Source organism: Sapajus apella, unplaced genomic scaffold, assembly GCF_009761245.1.
Source record: "Sapajus apella isolate SASKATOON/1434 unplaced genomic scaffold, GSC_monkey_1.0 scaffold48, whole genome shotgun sequence".
NCBI lineage: Eukaryota > Metazoa > Chordata > Mammalia > Primates > Cebidae > Sapajus > Sapajus apella.
Window position 1 is genome coordinate 13,878,311 of NW_022436988.1, and position 17,386 is coordinate 13,895,696.

General features: G+C 34.0%; 1 protein-coding gene across 2 annotated transcripts in view; it reads left to right on the top strand.

The window, feature by feature from the left end:
- Positions 1-17,386, top strand: part of LOC116525753 (ATP-binding cassette sub-family A member 8) — a 99,011-nt gene that overhangs the window by 65,966 nt on the left and 15,659 nt on the right. For both annotated transcript variants that reach the window (XM_032241895.1, XM_032241894.1), the window contains exons 21-28: positions 6,491-6,624; positions 7,190-7,327; positions 9,603-9,710; positions 13,490-13,660; positions 13,860-13,973; positions 15,842-15,961; positions 16,597-16,662; positions 17,105-17,196. In XM_032241895.1, the coding sequence (XP_032097786.1) occupies positions 6,491-6,624; positions 7,190-7,327; positions 9,603-9,710; positions 13,490-13,660; positions 13,860-13,973; positions 15,842-15,961; positions 16,597-16,662; positions 17,105-17,196 (943 nt within the window). The remainder of the gene's footprint in view (positions 1-6,490; positions 6,625-7,189; positions 7,328-9,602; positions 9,711-13,489; positions 13,661-13,859; positions 13,974-15,841; positions 15,962-16,596; positions 16,663-17,104; positions 17,197-17,386) is intronic.

The window sequence follows — 17,386 nt, forward strand, 5'->3', positions numbered from 1 at the left end:
CCTGATGTACACATTTTCAAAAGAGATTGAACAAAATGACACTGCCTTCTTGTTTTAGCTTTCATGCTTTAAACAAATGCCTTTTTTTGAAGTCTATTTCATTCTACATTTTTCACATTTTTGTGTGTGTTTTTGTGGTGATTTTGCTGTTTAAAATGACACAAAGCATAGTGCTGAAGTGTCATCTAATGTTTCTAAATGGAAGAAGGCTGTGACATGTCTCTTTCTAGTTTTTTTTTTTTTTTTTAGTGTTTTCATTATAAACAGATGTTGAATTTGTCAAATGTTTTCTCTGTGTTTACTGAGATGATCATGTGACTTTTACATCATATTATTTTCAGATATTAAACCAACCTTGCATTTATAGGATAAATTCTTCTTAGTTGTGGTGCATAATCCTTTCCATTTTCTGCTGGATGTGGTTTTCTAGGGTTTTGTTGATAATGTTTTGTGTCTCTATTCATAAGGGATATTGTTCTGTAGTTTTATTCTATGGTAATGTCTTTAAAGATCAGGGTAATACTTGTTGCATGTAATAAGTTGGCAAATATTCCCTGAACTTTCTTTTTTTTTTTTTTTGACACTTTGTGAAAGATTGACAATTCTTCTTTATTAGGTAGAAATGTACTAGTGTAGCTATCTGGGTGAGGGATTTTCTTTATAGGAAGTTGTGTAATTAGTAATTCAATCTTAATTGTTACAAGTCTCTTTACATTTTATATTTCTTCTTGTATCAGTTTGATAGTTTCTATCTTTCTAGGAATTTTTCCATTATACTGTATTATCTAATTTGTTGTTATCCAAACATATTCCATTTTAATCCTTTTTATCTATAAGATTGGTATTCATACCCTCTTTTTGTTCTTGATCTTAGTAATTTTCATTTTATTTTACTTTTTCTTGGTCATCCTAGCTAAGGGTTCATCAATTTTGTTGATGCTTTCAAAGAATTAGCTTCTAGCTTAATTGTCTCTATTGGTTTTCTATTGTCTGTGTCACTCATTTCCAAACCAATATTCTTCGTTTCCTTTCTTTCTGTTTGCCTTGTATTTAGCTTGTTCCTCTCTTTTCAGTGTCTTAACATAAAAGTTTCACTTACTGATTTGATACTTTTCCTCTTTTATTAAACATAGGTGTTTATAGCTATAAACTTCCCTCTAAGCTCTGCTTTCACTGCATAGCATAAGCTTTGGTGTATTATGTTTTCATTTGTATTTATCTCAAAATATTTTCTAACTTCCCTTGTGATTTCTTTTCTGACTCATTGGTTATTTGGGAGCAGACTTTTTAGTTTCCAGAAATTTGTGATTTTCTAAGTTTTTGTTGTTGAATTTTTAATTCCTCCCCTGTGGTCAGAGATCATAGTTTATAAAATTTCAACCTTTTTCAGTGCATTGAGGCTTGTTTGATATCCTTGCCTATAGCTCATCTTAGAGAATACTCCTTGTGCACTTAAGAATGTACATTCTGCCGTTGGGTGAAAATTTTTCTGTTTCGCTCTTCAATGCTATTTTGTATTTTGAGTCTCTGTTAAAAGTGTGTATATGTTTATAAATGTTGTAACTTCCTGCTGTTTTGACCCTTTTATCATTATAAAATGTCTCTTATTATTTCTAGTAACAATTTTTTATCTTTCTTGTCTGATATTAGAAGAGCCACTTCAGTTTTCTTATGGTCTTGTTTTGCATGGTGTACTGTTCCACCTTCTGCTTTCTATCTATTTGTATTCACCATTTAATTTGTATCAATGAAATTTAATGTGTCCCCTGTAAATTTAATTTAATTTAATATGTGTCTCCTATAAACAGTATATAGTTGCATAGTGTTTTTAAATACAATCTGCCAATCTATGCCTTTTGGGTGTATTATTTATCATATTCACCTACTTTTACTAATAATGTAATATTTATATCTGCCAGTTTTTTGTTTTCTGAATGTCTCATGTCATTTTTGTTCCTCTATTTCTTCTTTACTGTTTTCTTTTACACTGAGTATTTTCTAGTTTAATGATTTAATTCTTTTAATAAGTTTTTTGGTATATTTTTGAATTATGTTCTTAGTGGTTGTTTTTGGGCTTGGAATATACATCTTAACTTATTTTAATCTACTTAAAGTTTACACAAATTTAAGATTAATGTTACAAAGTACAAGTACATACTTGCTCTCCTTTCTTCTCTCATCTTCTTTAAAAGATATGACATCATATAAAGTAATGATTGTACCAATGTATTGTCGGTTTTAAAGCATATAGATGTAATATGTGTAATAATAACATCAAAATGTGGAATAGTGAATACAGCCAGATAAAATGAAAGAGTTAAGATTATTTGCTGTTTCTGGTTCTCTTCATTTGTTCCTGTGAATTTATATTATCATTTTATGTGATTTCCTTACTCCAATACAGCTAGGCTTCCACCTGCCTCCTTTGTGCCATTTTTTTCAAATATTTTACATGTCTATATTGTAATAATATTATATATTGATAATAAAATTATATACATAATGCATTATAAAATTGCTTTTAAAATGAGTTAATATAAGAGAGAGAAAACCGTGCATTTATACTACCAATTATAAGTACATAGTTGTTTTTGTTGATCCTCTTTGGCCTTTTCACTTGGATTCAAATTGCCATCTGGGGTTATTCGCTTTCAGTTTTAAGTATTTCTTATAAGGCAAGTCTTTGTAAAAAAATTCTATTATATCTTCATCTTTTTATTATTTATTATTTTTATTTTTATAGATTAGGAGAATAAAAGTACAGTTTTGCTACATGGATATATTGTGTAGTGGTGAAGTCTGAGCTTTTAGCATAACCATCACTCAAATAGTGTACATCATACCTATTACTGCTATCATCTTTGAAAGCCAGTTTTGCTAAATATAAGATGCTTGGCTGAATTTTTTTCAGCACTTTGAATATGTCATTTTGCTGTGTTGTGGCTTCTTTTGTTTCTGATGAACTATCAGCTGTGTTCATATTGGTGTTTCCTTATACATCATTAAGGAAACATTCTCTTTGCCTTTGTCTTCACCATTTTTACTCTGATGGGTCTGGGTTTGGATCTCTTTTCATATATCCTACTTGGAGTTTGTTGAAATTCTCAGATGTACAAAGTTTTCAATCAAGTTGGTAAGTTTTCAGTCATTATTTCTTCAGTGGTTCTTTTCCTCTTCCTTTATCTTGCGCCTCTTCTTCTGGTACTGCCATGCATGTGAAATAGTGTGATTAATAATGTCACACATTTTTCTTAGATTGTGGGATCTTTTTGTTATTATTCTTCAGATTGCATAATTGCATTTAATCTATCATCAGGTTTGCTAATTCTTTCTGCTGATCATTCAAATCTATGGTTGATCTCCTCCAGTGAATTTTTCATTTCAATTATTGTACTTTCAACTCCAGAATTTATATTTGGCTCTTTATTATTTAAAAAAACTTTTTATTGGTATAATGTATTTGAAGAGACATTGTCATCATACCTTTCTTCACTTTTCTAAACATGTTTTCTTTTGGTTCTTTGAGCATACTTACAATAGCTGCCTTGTAGTCTGTTTTTTATATTTGTTACCTGGGCCTACCAAAGGCAGTTCTTGTTGCTTACTTTTTTTTTCCTGTATAAGGGTGACACTTTCTTATTTTTTAATATGCTTCATAATTATGGTTGAAAACTGGACATTTAAAATAATACTTTGTAACAACTTTGGGTAATGTCTTGAAGCTTGTTATTATTATTTGCTCATTTCCCCTGCTTTATACAACTCTGATGCCATTCTTTAGAGACATAACTTTGCAAAGTGCATTGTTCTCCTGAGATGGCAATAGATTTGGCAGACCTTTCCTTGACTCTTTCCCTGATCTCTCCATTAAACTGGCTAACTCTACTGGTATCACATTCAGTTGTTAGTCACCACCAGTAGCAAGCTGATTGGCCGGTTGTTTTCAAAAATGCCCATATGCACAAATTGTTCCACAGTTTAATCCAATTACAGTAATTCCCTCTCATCTGAAACATTGCAAGATACCTAGTAGATGCCTGAAACCATAGATAGTACCAAATCTAATAGCCATCAATGAGAACACATTTCTGTTCATGTTTTTTGTCCACAAATTTATTGCCTTTTCCATCTTAACTAAGCACTTATGTACTGTGGCCATAACTTTTACAGTCTGAGGTGCAACAGCAAGACTAGCATGAGTTTCTTTTTTCTTCTTCACAATTCACAGAAGAGATTTGCTAAGATCTAAGCTACCTCAGCATACAATTATTTTTCCTTTCCTTATTAAGTCAACACCTTTTACCTTTTCACTTAAAGGAATCAATATATGGCTTCTCTTTGACATATCCAAATTGCCAGCACTACTCCCTTGTGCTTTGGGGCCACTATTAAGTAAAATAAGGGTTACTTAAACACAAGCACTGTGATGTTTTGATAGTTGATCTGATAACTGAGGTGGCTACTAAGTGACTAATGAGTAGGTAGCATATGCAATGTGGACACACTGGGCAAAGGGCTCATTCATATCTTACACAGGACAGAGTGGACAATATGAGATTTCATCAAGCTGCTCAGAATGCCATGCAATTTAAACCTTGTACATTGTTTTTTTTTTTCTGGAATTTTTCATTTTGTATTTTAGAACTTCAGTGGACTAAAAGTAACTAAAACTGCGAAAAGTGAAACCATGGATAAGGGAGCACTAATATAAATATGGTCTTGTTTGTAGGAAAAGTCTTTGAGGCCAGTTATTGAGGTTTGTCCTCGCCACAGAAGGGCTCTTCTTAACTGTTTTGCTGCTCTCTCTAGTAAACTATTAGCTGGTGTATGGTTTAACCTAGTGAATTGCAATCTCTTGTCAGTTGCTAACTAACAAAATCTTGATGGTTTTAGTGCACTCTTAGGCCTGAACCTCCCCAAACTCTGCTCCAGCTAAAGTCAGTTTCCTGAGGGAGAGTTTCAGCACATACTATTCTTATGGTTTGCCTCTGCTCCTGAAACAAGAATCTCACTGTTGCTTCAGATTTGGAAGCATGGATCATGCCTCATTCTCTTGGTGTGGAGCCCCTGTTTTTTTTGTTTGTTTGTTTGTTTTTTGTTTTTTTGTTTTTTTGTTTTTTTTTGAGACGGAGTTTCGCTCTTGTTACCCAGGCTGGAGTGCAATGGCGCGATCTCGGCTCACCGCAACCTCCGCCTCCCGGGTTCAGGCAATTCTCCTGCCCCAGCTTCCTGAGTCACTGGGATTACAGGCACGCGCCACCATGCCCAGCTAATTTTTTTTTTGTATTTTTAGTAGAGACGGGGTTTCACCATGTTGACCAGGATGGTCTCGATCTCTTGACCTCACGATCCACCCGCCTTGGCCTCCCACAGTGCTGGGATTACAGGCTTGAGCCACCGCGCCCGGCCGCCCCTGTTTTATGAGCAGGGTACTTGGCGGGGGTGGTAGCCTCTGGTCTTCTCAGCTTGCCTCTCCTGTCATGGAAACTCTGCCCTACACGTGAGATGGGACAAGGATGATTGTGCCCCGGTGCTTTTGGCCCCTTATGCCTACAGGACAGCTTCCACCTAGGATCAGGGACTGGGTGGACGAAGAGACCTCCAGCTCTCTTAGCCACTCTTGCCTGGTATTGATCTTCTGTAACACAGTTGTGGGGAAACGAGAAAAGTTGATGGGCAGCCCCTCCCAGGAAGATACTGTAGCTCTGAACTGGGCTTGGGGAAGAAGGATCCCTGGTTCTTGGCTACACCCTTTTAGAGTGAAGCTTCTGTTAGACAGATCTGGGAAGGAAGTGGGGAGTGGAGGGATCAGGTGGTGACTTAAATGTCACAATTTCATAGCATTTTTACTTAGATTTAGTAGATTTTATTAAATATATGTCATCATTTTCTGTATGCTCTTAGAACAATTTGAAAAGATTTTAATTTGTTGGTTAAGGAATTTTTGTAGGTTATGATTGTTTTTCTGGGGAGAAGGTCTACAGAGCTACTCACATTGCTAATCTATGTGTTGTCTTCCTGTGTCAAGAAAATTTTGAAAATTAATTAATAATCTAGCAGTAATAAAGTGAGTTTTAGCAAATTTGGTGGTTAATCAATAAAAGTTATCTGTATCATTAAAGGTATCATTATCATTAAATGATAATGATACAGATACAAAGTTATCTGTATCATTCTTGGTTATGGCCATTCATTGTAAGATTCTAAAAAGAAATTGATGTTGAAAGACATTTGGCACTAAAAAAATCTTTTACATTAATAGTAATCATAAGCAAATAAAAATATGAAGTACAATTTTTAAAAATCAAAAAAAATTATGAAGTTATTCCATGAGAAATAAATAGATATTTTAATTCACATTAACAAGCATGTGGAAAATATCCTGACAGTCCATATTACTGCATCACATAATAACATTAATTATAATTTGACTACACAACTTGACATTAATTTTTTTAGTTTTGTGATATCTATCATCTTTACACATTAGGGGCAAGCATTGATGACTTTATACATTCTTTGGAACACCAGAAGATAGCTTTAGAAGTGGATGCATTTGGAACTAGAAATGCCACAGATGACCCATCTTATAATGGAGCCATCACAGTGTGTGGTAATGAAAAGGTATGCAGGTCTCTAATAATCTTTCTGAAAAAATGTGAAAAGCTAACATAATATCAGTATACCCAGGCCTCCAACTTCAGAAATACTGAAAAAATGAAAAACAAATACTGTTTTCATTTATTACTTAGTGAATTGTATTCACTGGCATAAATAATTCATGTATCAATCATTGTCTACTGGCACAAACTATTAGCAAAATATATACTATAGAGTACCTACTGTCAAGTCCGTATTTAAGTTCAAAAATTTTATATTTCCTCTCAAGGATTTTATAATACATGTATTCCAAAACTTCTGTTTTGTTCTTAAGCAATAAACACTGAACATATGATATAGCAAGATATCTGGTGTCCTAAATATCAGATACATGATTTTGTTTTACTATATACATGCTTTGATTTACTTATAGTGTATGCTTTTACTTGTACAGGGTTTGGCCCTTTATTTTGATTATTTGACACCATATAAAAACATAATATCTTAAATTTAAATATGGAATTTTGATTTTTTTAGAAAACAAAATGAAGATATATGAGAACTTATATCCTTATTTGTTATATTTTAGAATTACAGCTTTTCGTTAGCATGCAATGCCAAAAGATTGAATTGCTTCCCAGTTCTTATGGATGTTGTTAGTAACGGGCTACTTGGAATGGTTAAACCATCAGTACATATCCATACTGAAAGAGGTACATTTTTGGGGGTAAGTATATACAATCTTACAATTCCTGACTCTCTTCTGTCAGGAATCTCCCAGATCACCTGTTTAAATGCTGGGATCTTGTCTTTATTGAGTAAACCACTGCATAAAAATTAACATTTGGACTCATTCTAATTCTGTGACTTTGGAAAATCCATACCTTTTCAGAGCCTCATTTTTTTAAAGTAAAATAAAGCTAACAAAACATTTTTCAAAGAGAATACGAAGCAATAAAAATGAAATCGTACAGCAGTGTGACCAACACAAGAATAATGAACAAATGAAACAAAGGAGAAAGGAAGGAAGGAGTGAATAAATGAAGGAAAGAATGAGAGAAGGAACAAAGGAAGAAAGGGGCTTTATTATTACTTATAGAAATTTTACAAAAGAAATTCAAGACAAAGTTCAGGCTAGAATTACAGACTGTCTACATTAGAATTACTGCAGATTCTTGTCAAAAATATTAATTCCCCTGCCCTATTTGAGACCAATCAAACACTTTTCTTTACAGAGATGGTGAGAGGATGGAATTTATTTTTAAACAAAAGGCCAAGTGATTGGAATATATACAGCCCTTTAAGCCTAGAACCAGAATACCTATCACAGTTTGTAATGATTCCTTTTTAATTATTGTACACATATATTTCTCCCTATCGGAGAGTTCTTTAAGCACAAAGATCATGTGTTTTTAACACTATATAAATACCCTGTACCTAGGAAAAAACCTGCAACATGATAAACATGAAACAACTTAATTGTTAAGTACACAAGTCAGTGTTAGGGTCATCAAATTATCTACATCCGACTCCAGTGTTTTATGATAATATATTTGGCTAACAATCATGTACTCCTGTATACATAAAATAGACCACATATCTGTCATTCTTTTACATTTACTTTTAGAGGCAGGGTCTCGCTCTGCCATCCAGCTGAAGTGCAGTGGTGGGATGATAGCTCACTGTGACCTCGAACTCCTGGGCTCAAGAGATCCTCTCATGTTGGCCTCCCAAAGTGCTGGGATTACAGGTGTGAGTCACTGCACCCAGCTGCCATTATTATTTTTGTATGTTTCAGCAAGATCTTCAGTTACCTTCTCACACCATATTTCACTGTGTGCTTAGGAGGTAAAACTTCCTTTAATTAAGGATGTGCAAGAAATTTTATCATTAAAGTAAAAGATTTTAGTCACCCATCAAGTATGAATTAATTTTGGAATATATGCTATGGTTCATTTAATTAATGTTTTGTGACTGAAGACCTTTTAATTTTCTGGTTTCTGAGAGCAGTATACATAATTGGGCAAATTGCCTCAGACTTCTATCTATCAAGATATCCTGTTCAACTAGAATGAATTAGATACCATTAATTATTGAAGCTAATAATGAATGAATTAGCTCAGCTGACTCTGTGTCTATGTGCCTGACATATTCACTTTAGCCAATAACCCCAGCAACTCCTTTCATTCTCTATTGTACTTTACCTGCTCATTGCCCCCAAACTCAGAGTTTCCTGGAGTTTCAGAACTTGCTTCTATCCTCCCCAAAGTCAGTAGATTGGCCACTAAGTACTGAACTCAGGGCATTCCGGAAGCATCCCGACAATAAGCTGGAACCTTAGCAAGTGGCTTTCTGGTGACCAAGCTGAAGACCACCAGGATGTGGTTATAACTTTCTTCAGTAGTATATTTAGTCAAACAAGCAACTATGTGAATCATGAAAATAAATGGGACTGGCTTTCAAGACAGTTTGTGATCTTTTATCCTTGAAGATTCTTACAAACAGAGGAACAACAGATGGAACTAGGGAATGGTTTTCTGGGTGTTTTTGCTCTCCCTTCTAGTACTTTATTTCTACTTTTGAATCCTCAACCAATATTTATCGGGTCTCATGATGTACCTAAAAAACTAACTTATTATCACTATACCCATAAAATGTCAGGTATTTTTTGAGTCAAGCCGTGACATTTGAGATAAAGGTCAGTTAAGAAATTGAATGTGTCAACTGTGAATTATAATTTGTCATTTAGCACCAAAATAAATTTTAGAATCATAAGGTAAGAAAAGAGAAAAATCTTGCTCTTATTATTTTCCAAATGTTATCAGTGCATTCATCTTCTTCAATCACTTATCTATAAATTTGAGTATAAAGCCAAGATTTAAGTGTCAAAACTGGAAGGATAATGAGAGAGTCTGGGAATCTCAAAAGGGACCTAAGGCAGAATTATGTAAACTTAGTCTAAAATGTCTTCATTCAATTCACTGTATCCTTTGCATTTTAAGGATGAACAGAGCTCTCCACTCGGATTCCCGGCATATATCATGTTCTGGCTGCTTTTAACATCGAGTTGCCCACCTTACATTGCCATGAGCAGCATCGATGATTATAAGGTAATAATAAGTAATTTCAACTTCCATTATTTTGCATAATCAGAAGCTGAAGGTAATTTTACGGGAGTTTTCATAAGAAAACTTATACATGCTTAATTGAACAGCCAATTCAGACATAAATTCTAAGTTATAAAAATAAAAGAAAGTTTTGTAAATTGAAATATATAGATAAATAAGTGATAGAGAATTATTCTGAACTTTATTTGGTTATGCCAACAAACTGGAATAGACAAAATAACTTTAAAAAAAAAGCAAAGTTGGAAAATATGCTTCTGATTTCAAGGCTCACTACAAATTTTTAGTAATTAAGAATGTGTTGTATTAAGAATAATTATGTAGATATTTGAAATGAAATAGACATTTCAGAAATAAACCTGCACACATATCAATTGATTTTCAATAAAATTACCAAACAACTTAAATGGGAGTAAGATTAGACTTTTCAACAAATTGTGGTGGAACAAGTTGTTATCATTCTGGAAAAAAAATTCTTAACATCCATCATACCATGCACAAAATTAATTTGAAATGAATCACAGATCTTGCCATAGGTGATATTTTTCAGATAGGGAAGAAGAAGCATATGTAATTTTAAAAAAGATAACTTGAACTTCATCAAATTTAAAAGCTTCTGCTCTTTGTAAAACACCAATAAAAAACGAAAGGCCGCCGAACTCGGTGGCCCACGCATGTAATCCCAGCACGTTGGGAAGCTGAGGTGGGCAGATCATTCGAGGTCATGAGTTCGACACCAGCCTGACTAACAAGGTGAAACCCCATATCTACTAAGAATACAAAAGTTAGCTGGGTGTGATGTTGTGCGCCTGTGATCCCAGCTACGTGGGAGGCTGAGGGAGGAGAATTGCTTGAACCCAGGAGGCAGAGGATGCAGTGAGCCGAGATCATGTCACTGCACTCCAGCCTGGGTGACAGACTCCATTTCAAACAATAAATTAAGTAACTAATTTAAAAAATTAAATAAAAAGCAAGCTACAGACTGGGAAAAAATATTCACAGTACTTATATATGTGACAACGATTTCTATCAAGAATATGTAAAGAACTCTCATGCCTCTGTAATAGAGGATAACCTAAGTTTTAAAATGGACAAAGTATTTGAATATATGCTGTACCAAAGAAGATGTACAGATGGAAAATACTCCCATGAAAAGATGATTAATATCACGAGTAATCAGGAAAATAACCTCAATGAAATAGCTCTACACACTCAATAAAACTAATAATGTTAGAATGACTATCAATATCAAGAGTTTATGAGGATGTGGAGAAACTAGAACTCCCATGCATTGGGTGGGAATGTAAATTGTACAATCACATTGCAAAATAATTTGGCTGTTTCTTATAAAGTTAAAAATATACTTATTGTTATGACATAGCAATTCTTCTCCTAAGTATTTACTCAAAAGAAAACATCTTTCCACCTAAACACTTGAACATTAATGTTCTGAACAGCATTCGTTATAATAGCCAACAACTTGAAATGACCCGTGTCCCCCAAACAGTGAATTGATAAACAAATTCTGATATAGCCATACAATGGAATACTACTCAGCAATATAACAGACGAACAACTAATGCACCAACACAGGTGAATCTCAGAACCATTACACTGAGGGAATGATAACCACAAATGATTAGGTACTTTTAATTCGGATGATTTAATTTACATAAAATTCTTAGAAAGGTAAACTTAATCTACAGTGACAGAAGGCAGTCTCAGGGTGTGATGGGGGTGGGTCACTTGTAACCAGTGGTAAAGGCTATGGACCGCAAAGTATCATGGGTAACTTCAGAAGGTATTCCACGCCTTACAATTGTGGTACAGGAACATATGCATTCATCAGACCTCATTCAACTATACACGTAATATGAGTACTTTTTCTTGTTTGAGAATTATACCTCAAAAAATTAATTAAAAAGAGATTGTTGAAATAAAAGGAAATGATGTTTTTGGAAATGTGAGAACTTGAAAAGATAAAGAGAGAATTTTAATATGGAACTGACGACCTATAAATTTTTATTTACAGATACTCTTATTAATCCAAATGAATCTATAATGTGTCTACAAATTATCTGAGAATCTTGTTTAAAAGATGATTCTGATTCGGTAGTTCTGCAGTGGAACCAGATTTTGAGTGGCAATCACAGGTGGTGAATTTATATGATTAATCAATGCAGGCCAACTTGCATTGGCTTTACTTAACAGGTTTCAAAAAAATGTGCTTTAGCACTCAGTTTTTGTGACTTTATGAAAAAAGTCCATGAAACTACATTTAAGCATTTCTACTGTGTCATCTTCATCTGTTTCATTTTTTTTCTCTCTCTGTTGCCCACAAAAAGAGCATGCGATTTATGTAATATTCCCTTTTCAGGTGGAACATGCAGGAATCTCAAGGAATTCTTTTTAGTAGTGTGATGTAACTAACATAATCCAAACTTTAAAACTTCCTCCATAGGAAACATGAACACTTTCTTTGGCTTTTGTGAGGCCACAATTTCTCCATGCTTATCCTAAGACTGTCCATTGTTTGTCTCCTTTGGAGATTCTCATTCCTCTATATAATCTCTAAATTTCTGAAATCCTGATATTGGCCCTTTGCTGTCTTCTCATGTTAGATGCCATTCTGTCTTAGGCAAGCCCATCTAGCTCTATGGCTTCAAATCCCCTCTACCAGCTGGTCACCCCCAGATCTGACTCTATCCCAGATCTATAATTGTATCTAATTTGACCTCCAACATTAATACAAATCCCTTCTAAGCATTTCCACTACAGGCAACACAGATGTCTCAAGCTTCATGCTTCCAAACCTGAACTGAATGTATAGCTACTTTAACATATTCCCCTCTTCCTACTTTCTCCATAGATAGCAGCACCATATGCTCAGTCATTTCTAAAGATCTGAAAATCATCCTTCTTCTTCTCTCACCTCCACTCATGTGTTGAGTCAATCAATTCCTTACCAATTCAACTACCTGCATAGACCCGTGTCTGATGTTGGGAGGCTCTAATATGAATCTTCAGGTCAAATTATGTCTCAGGCAGAAACATCATTTAGCTCATCAAAGCCCATCAATAAATGAATTTAAGTATTTTTTAAAAGAAAAAATTTTACAACTATTAGAATAGTTTAATGTATAAACCTATTGATTATACTGAAAACCACAACACTTCATAAGTACTTTTAAAACATGTAATTTAGTATGTTTATTTACAGAATGACAATGTAAAATATATTTACATTTATAAATGTATTTATATTTATATACATATACATAAATATTTGAATGAATGATAAATATATGAATGTGGACTATGGCAGAACAACTCCATTTCTTTTGTTTCAATTGAAGGATAAAGCAATTGTGTGCGTGTGTGTGTGTGTATGTGTGTGTGTATATACATATGCACTTCGAATCACTGTGATGAGAAGTTAGTTGTTTAGTGGAATAAACTTTCACACTCACCCTTACCCTGTTGTAAGTCATAAAATCACTGTTTTGTTTGCCGCAGTGTTCATGCCTTGATTATTCCAAGGTCTTCATTTACATATTTCTACCAGGTGTGATGAACGTCATTGTAGTTCATTAAGGCGGCAGACTGGTTATTTATGTTTGTAACTATCCACATCCCTTAGTCCAGACTGCATTTGTAGCCATAATCTAGAATTGTTACAAATAAAGATTTTGCTGGAATACTTCCTTGCATAATCCACATTATTTTAAGCAGCAAACTTTGTATCTTTGCTGTCTCCTAATTAGAACAGAGCTCGGTCCCAGCTGCGGATTTCAGGACTCTTCCCTTCTGCTTACTGGTTTGGGCAGGCGCTGGTGGATGTTTCCCTGTATTTCTTGATGTTCGTTTTTATATATTTAATGAGCTACATTTTAGAGTTCGAAGAAATATTTGTAGCTGTAATTCGTATTATTCAAGTAAGTGACAATATTCAAGTAAGTGAAAATATTCACAGTATCATTGTGTGATTTAATTTGAAATTTTGAAATATTTCCATCAATATTTATATGGTAATAAATTAAAGAACTATAAAACTCTGGGCTATAACAATGTTTTGGATCCTAAATGTTTTCCTTGCTTGCATTTAACTAAGCTTCTCATCCCTGTTGATTTTAGATCCCATGTGCTGTTGGTTATTCTTTTTCCCTTATCTTCATGACATATGTGATTTCATTCATCTTTCACAAAGGGAGAAAAAATAGTGGCATTTGGTCATTTTGTTTCTATATTGTAAGTATGTTTCTTGTGGATGTATACTGTATATATTCAATACATAATTCTGAGCTACTCATTTAAATTTTGCCCTCTATAGGATGATAATATGATCTAAAATATTTTACATTTCCTTTATATATGGATTCTTTTCAAAATCTGCACCTTTTTTCATGCTTTTCTTTCTTTAAAGTAGCCAAATTGTTTCTAGAACTATAAAATACCAAGCTAGAAGAAACCTGTAAACCATCTATATCTTCTTTTTACTGAAAAAGAAATAAGCCCCAAAACCCTCATAAACACAAGATTACAAATTCTGTTACTGACATGGTTAAAACTAGAAACTACTTCACCAAACTCCCTACCAAGAATTAATTTTGTAAAGCCACCTTTCTTTTGTCTAAATTAGGCGGAAAAATGTGTATGATTTAAGAGTATGTATTCTAATCCTATGATTTCAGGATGGCAAAAGTAAATTATTAATTCAATAAACAACTGTTGACTTCTGCAGTATGTCCAAGTTAAGACTGATAATGGGAGAAAATATATTAAACAGTTTTAACCCTGAAAGAGCTCTCAAAAGATAAACAGATAAGTTATCAGCCACTTATTAAAACAGAATCATGAATTATTTTCCATCTTAAGAGTCTATTATACAACTGAATAAAGAGGTCTATGACAAAACAGATAAGGGAGAGATTCATTTATGAAAATGAAACAGAGATTTCTTATAAAAGGTGAAATCTGAAAAAAAGTTAGATGTTAGCCGAGAGAAGTATAAGGTGTGAATAGAAATAATGAACAGAAACCTAGAAGAGAAAAAGCTCAAGCTGATCCTAGGAACTGGTAATAATCTCTTCTAGATATGGACAAAAAACAAGGTGCAGAATGGCCATGGTCCTAGTTATGGCAAAAAATAAAATTATGGCTGCCCTTAAATAATATGCTCAAGAATTTATTCTGTGGGCTATGGGATGCCGTAAAAGCTTATAGTGCAGAACATAAATAGGATTAGAGATAAACTTGGAGGAAGAATACTTTGATAGCCATAAAGATGATGGTTTGGAAGACAGAGACATTAGAAGTGCAAAACCTTTCAAGAAGTCATTGCAGTGTTTTAGAAGGTAAAATGTGAGGGCTTCTAGCATACCTATCACTTTCTCTTCGACCTGAATTTTGTATTTTAGTGCTTCTGCTTAAGCCATTCCATGTTGTTAAATGCTTTTATTTTCCCATTGGTATAGTTACCAAAAGTCTCCTGTTCTTGTTGTTTTATTCCTGTTAGATATCAATTTCAATTTTATTCTTTGTTTTTTGCTTATCTACTTTTATTTTTTAAAGTTTATCTACTTTAATTAAAATATAATATATACTGGTGCTAGGTGTACATTGGGAGGCCTAGGTCAGTGGATCACTTGAGCCCAGGAATTAGAGAACAGTCTGGGCAACATGGTGAATCCCCATCTCTACTAAAAATACAGAAATGTTAGCTGGGCATGTTGGCGTGCACCTGTAGTCCTAGCTATCTGAAAATCTGAGAGAGGAATATCACTTGAGCCCAGGAGTTTAAGCCTGCAATGAGCCATGATCACGCTACTGCACTTCTGCCTGGGTGACAGAGCAAGACTCCATCTCAAAAAAACAGAGAAAAAAAATCTATATATTGAATCCTAGATTTATCAAGTAATACCTCATTCTTGAAACCCTAGGCCAAAGGAATTTGGCTAAGTCACGAAAATAAAATGTTAATGAAGATATACTGATTTCAGCTTAGTTTGTGAGGTTGGAGCTGAAATTAGTAATATCTTCAAGATGAGCCACCTCAATTTGGAACTTACACTGAAATTCAGAGTGATTAACAGTTATATTTACTTTTTTTTTTTTAGATCACTTTCTTCTCTGTGACTGGATTTGCATTCGATATCTTTGAAATTGAAATTCTATTTCTCTTCACCTTTTTAATACCACTTTCCACAATGATTGGCTGTTTGTTCATGTCTTATCATGTAAGTAATGACACAGTCTGTCCCAGAGCTCTGAAACTCATGACGAATTGTGAAGCTTTGCCCAACGTGGAAGGTGTACTACAACCAGTCCTTACACTCATTTGGGCCTTATTCCTTCCTGGATATGCTCGGCTTTAGAAGGAAGCAAATGAAATGTTCCTGATCTTTGGGATTTCAGAGTTCTAAAGAAGCACCCAATATAAACAAAGTCCTTTTTTTCTGGCTGACTGATAACTTATACTCCTGCAAAAGGAAGTTACAGTACATGAGTGAAGAGGTATCTATGGGAAGGGGAAAGGAAGAGAAAGGGCCCCACAGAGAGAAACAATGAGCATAGGCAGGTGTGAAGTTCTGTGTGAGAATGGAATAAACACTGTCTCTCACTGTTTGGGGAGGTTAGCATGGATCTCCAGGATTCTCTCGCCAGGTGATTGGTAATTAATAAATGCCACTGCTTCAAATAAAAGCTCCTCGACCTTGGGAGGAAGGAAGACAGCCCCTTGCTATACAAAGGGCACTTAGGTGATATTCATGGTCAAATGTTAGTAGGGCTGTTTAGGGCCAATTCACATATATGTGGACAAAATTCAGGAAACAAAAAACTTCCTGTTTAACAATTGTCTTTTCTTTTGCAGCTCTTCTTATCTCCTTTCTTTGGTGGAGAGCCGAAGAATGTACAGGCACTTCTGGTATTCCTAATTGTAAGAACACAGTCCTCTTGAAAAATTATTGCTTTTTATTAAATTTAATAATTTTTATTCCTGTACACACTGTGAAAATTTTTTATTAAGTTAGAGATATAGGTATCTATAGCTCAAGGAGATATAATGCTTGTAAAATCTGGAAGAGTTATTTTTACGAAGATCAACTGACTAGAAAATGTGCCTCCCAAATTTTAAGGACACAACTCTTAGAGGAGATGAGAAAGTAATGATGTCACATAACTATAGTTGTTTCCAATGTTTCTATAAAAAAGATTGAAAATGAACTTGACAGTTTTATAATTTGGTAGATAGATTATTAGAAATTTGTAACTATTTTACTGAATGTATTTTTGTAGAAGTTCAATTATTTATAGTGCATCTCTGATATTAAACAGTTATCTTTCTATGTTTCTAACTGTGCATCTCTCTTTATTCCTAGCCTTTCCTTCATTTCATCATTTTTCTTTTTATTCTTCGATGTCTGGAATGGAAGTTTGGAAAGAAATCAATGAGAAAAGATCATTTCTTTAGGTTGGAAAAATCAAATCAGATTTTAATTTTGTTGTTTAATATTGTAACTTTTTTATGCATAAATCAAATCATTAACAAAGAGGTGCCATGTGCTAGGATGGGCTAGAGTAGGAACCATGTGCCCATACAAATAATACAGATCCAGATACCTAAACCCAAGAAGATTATGATCTAGTGGAAGAAACAGACC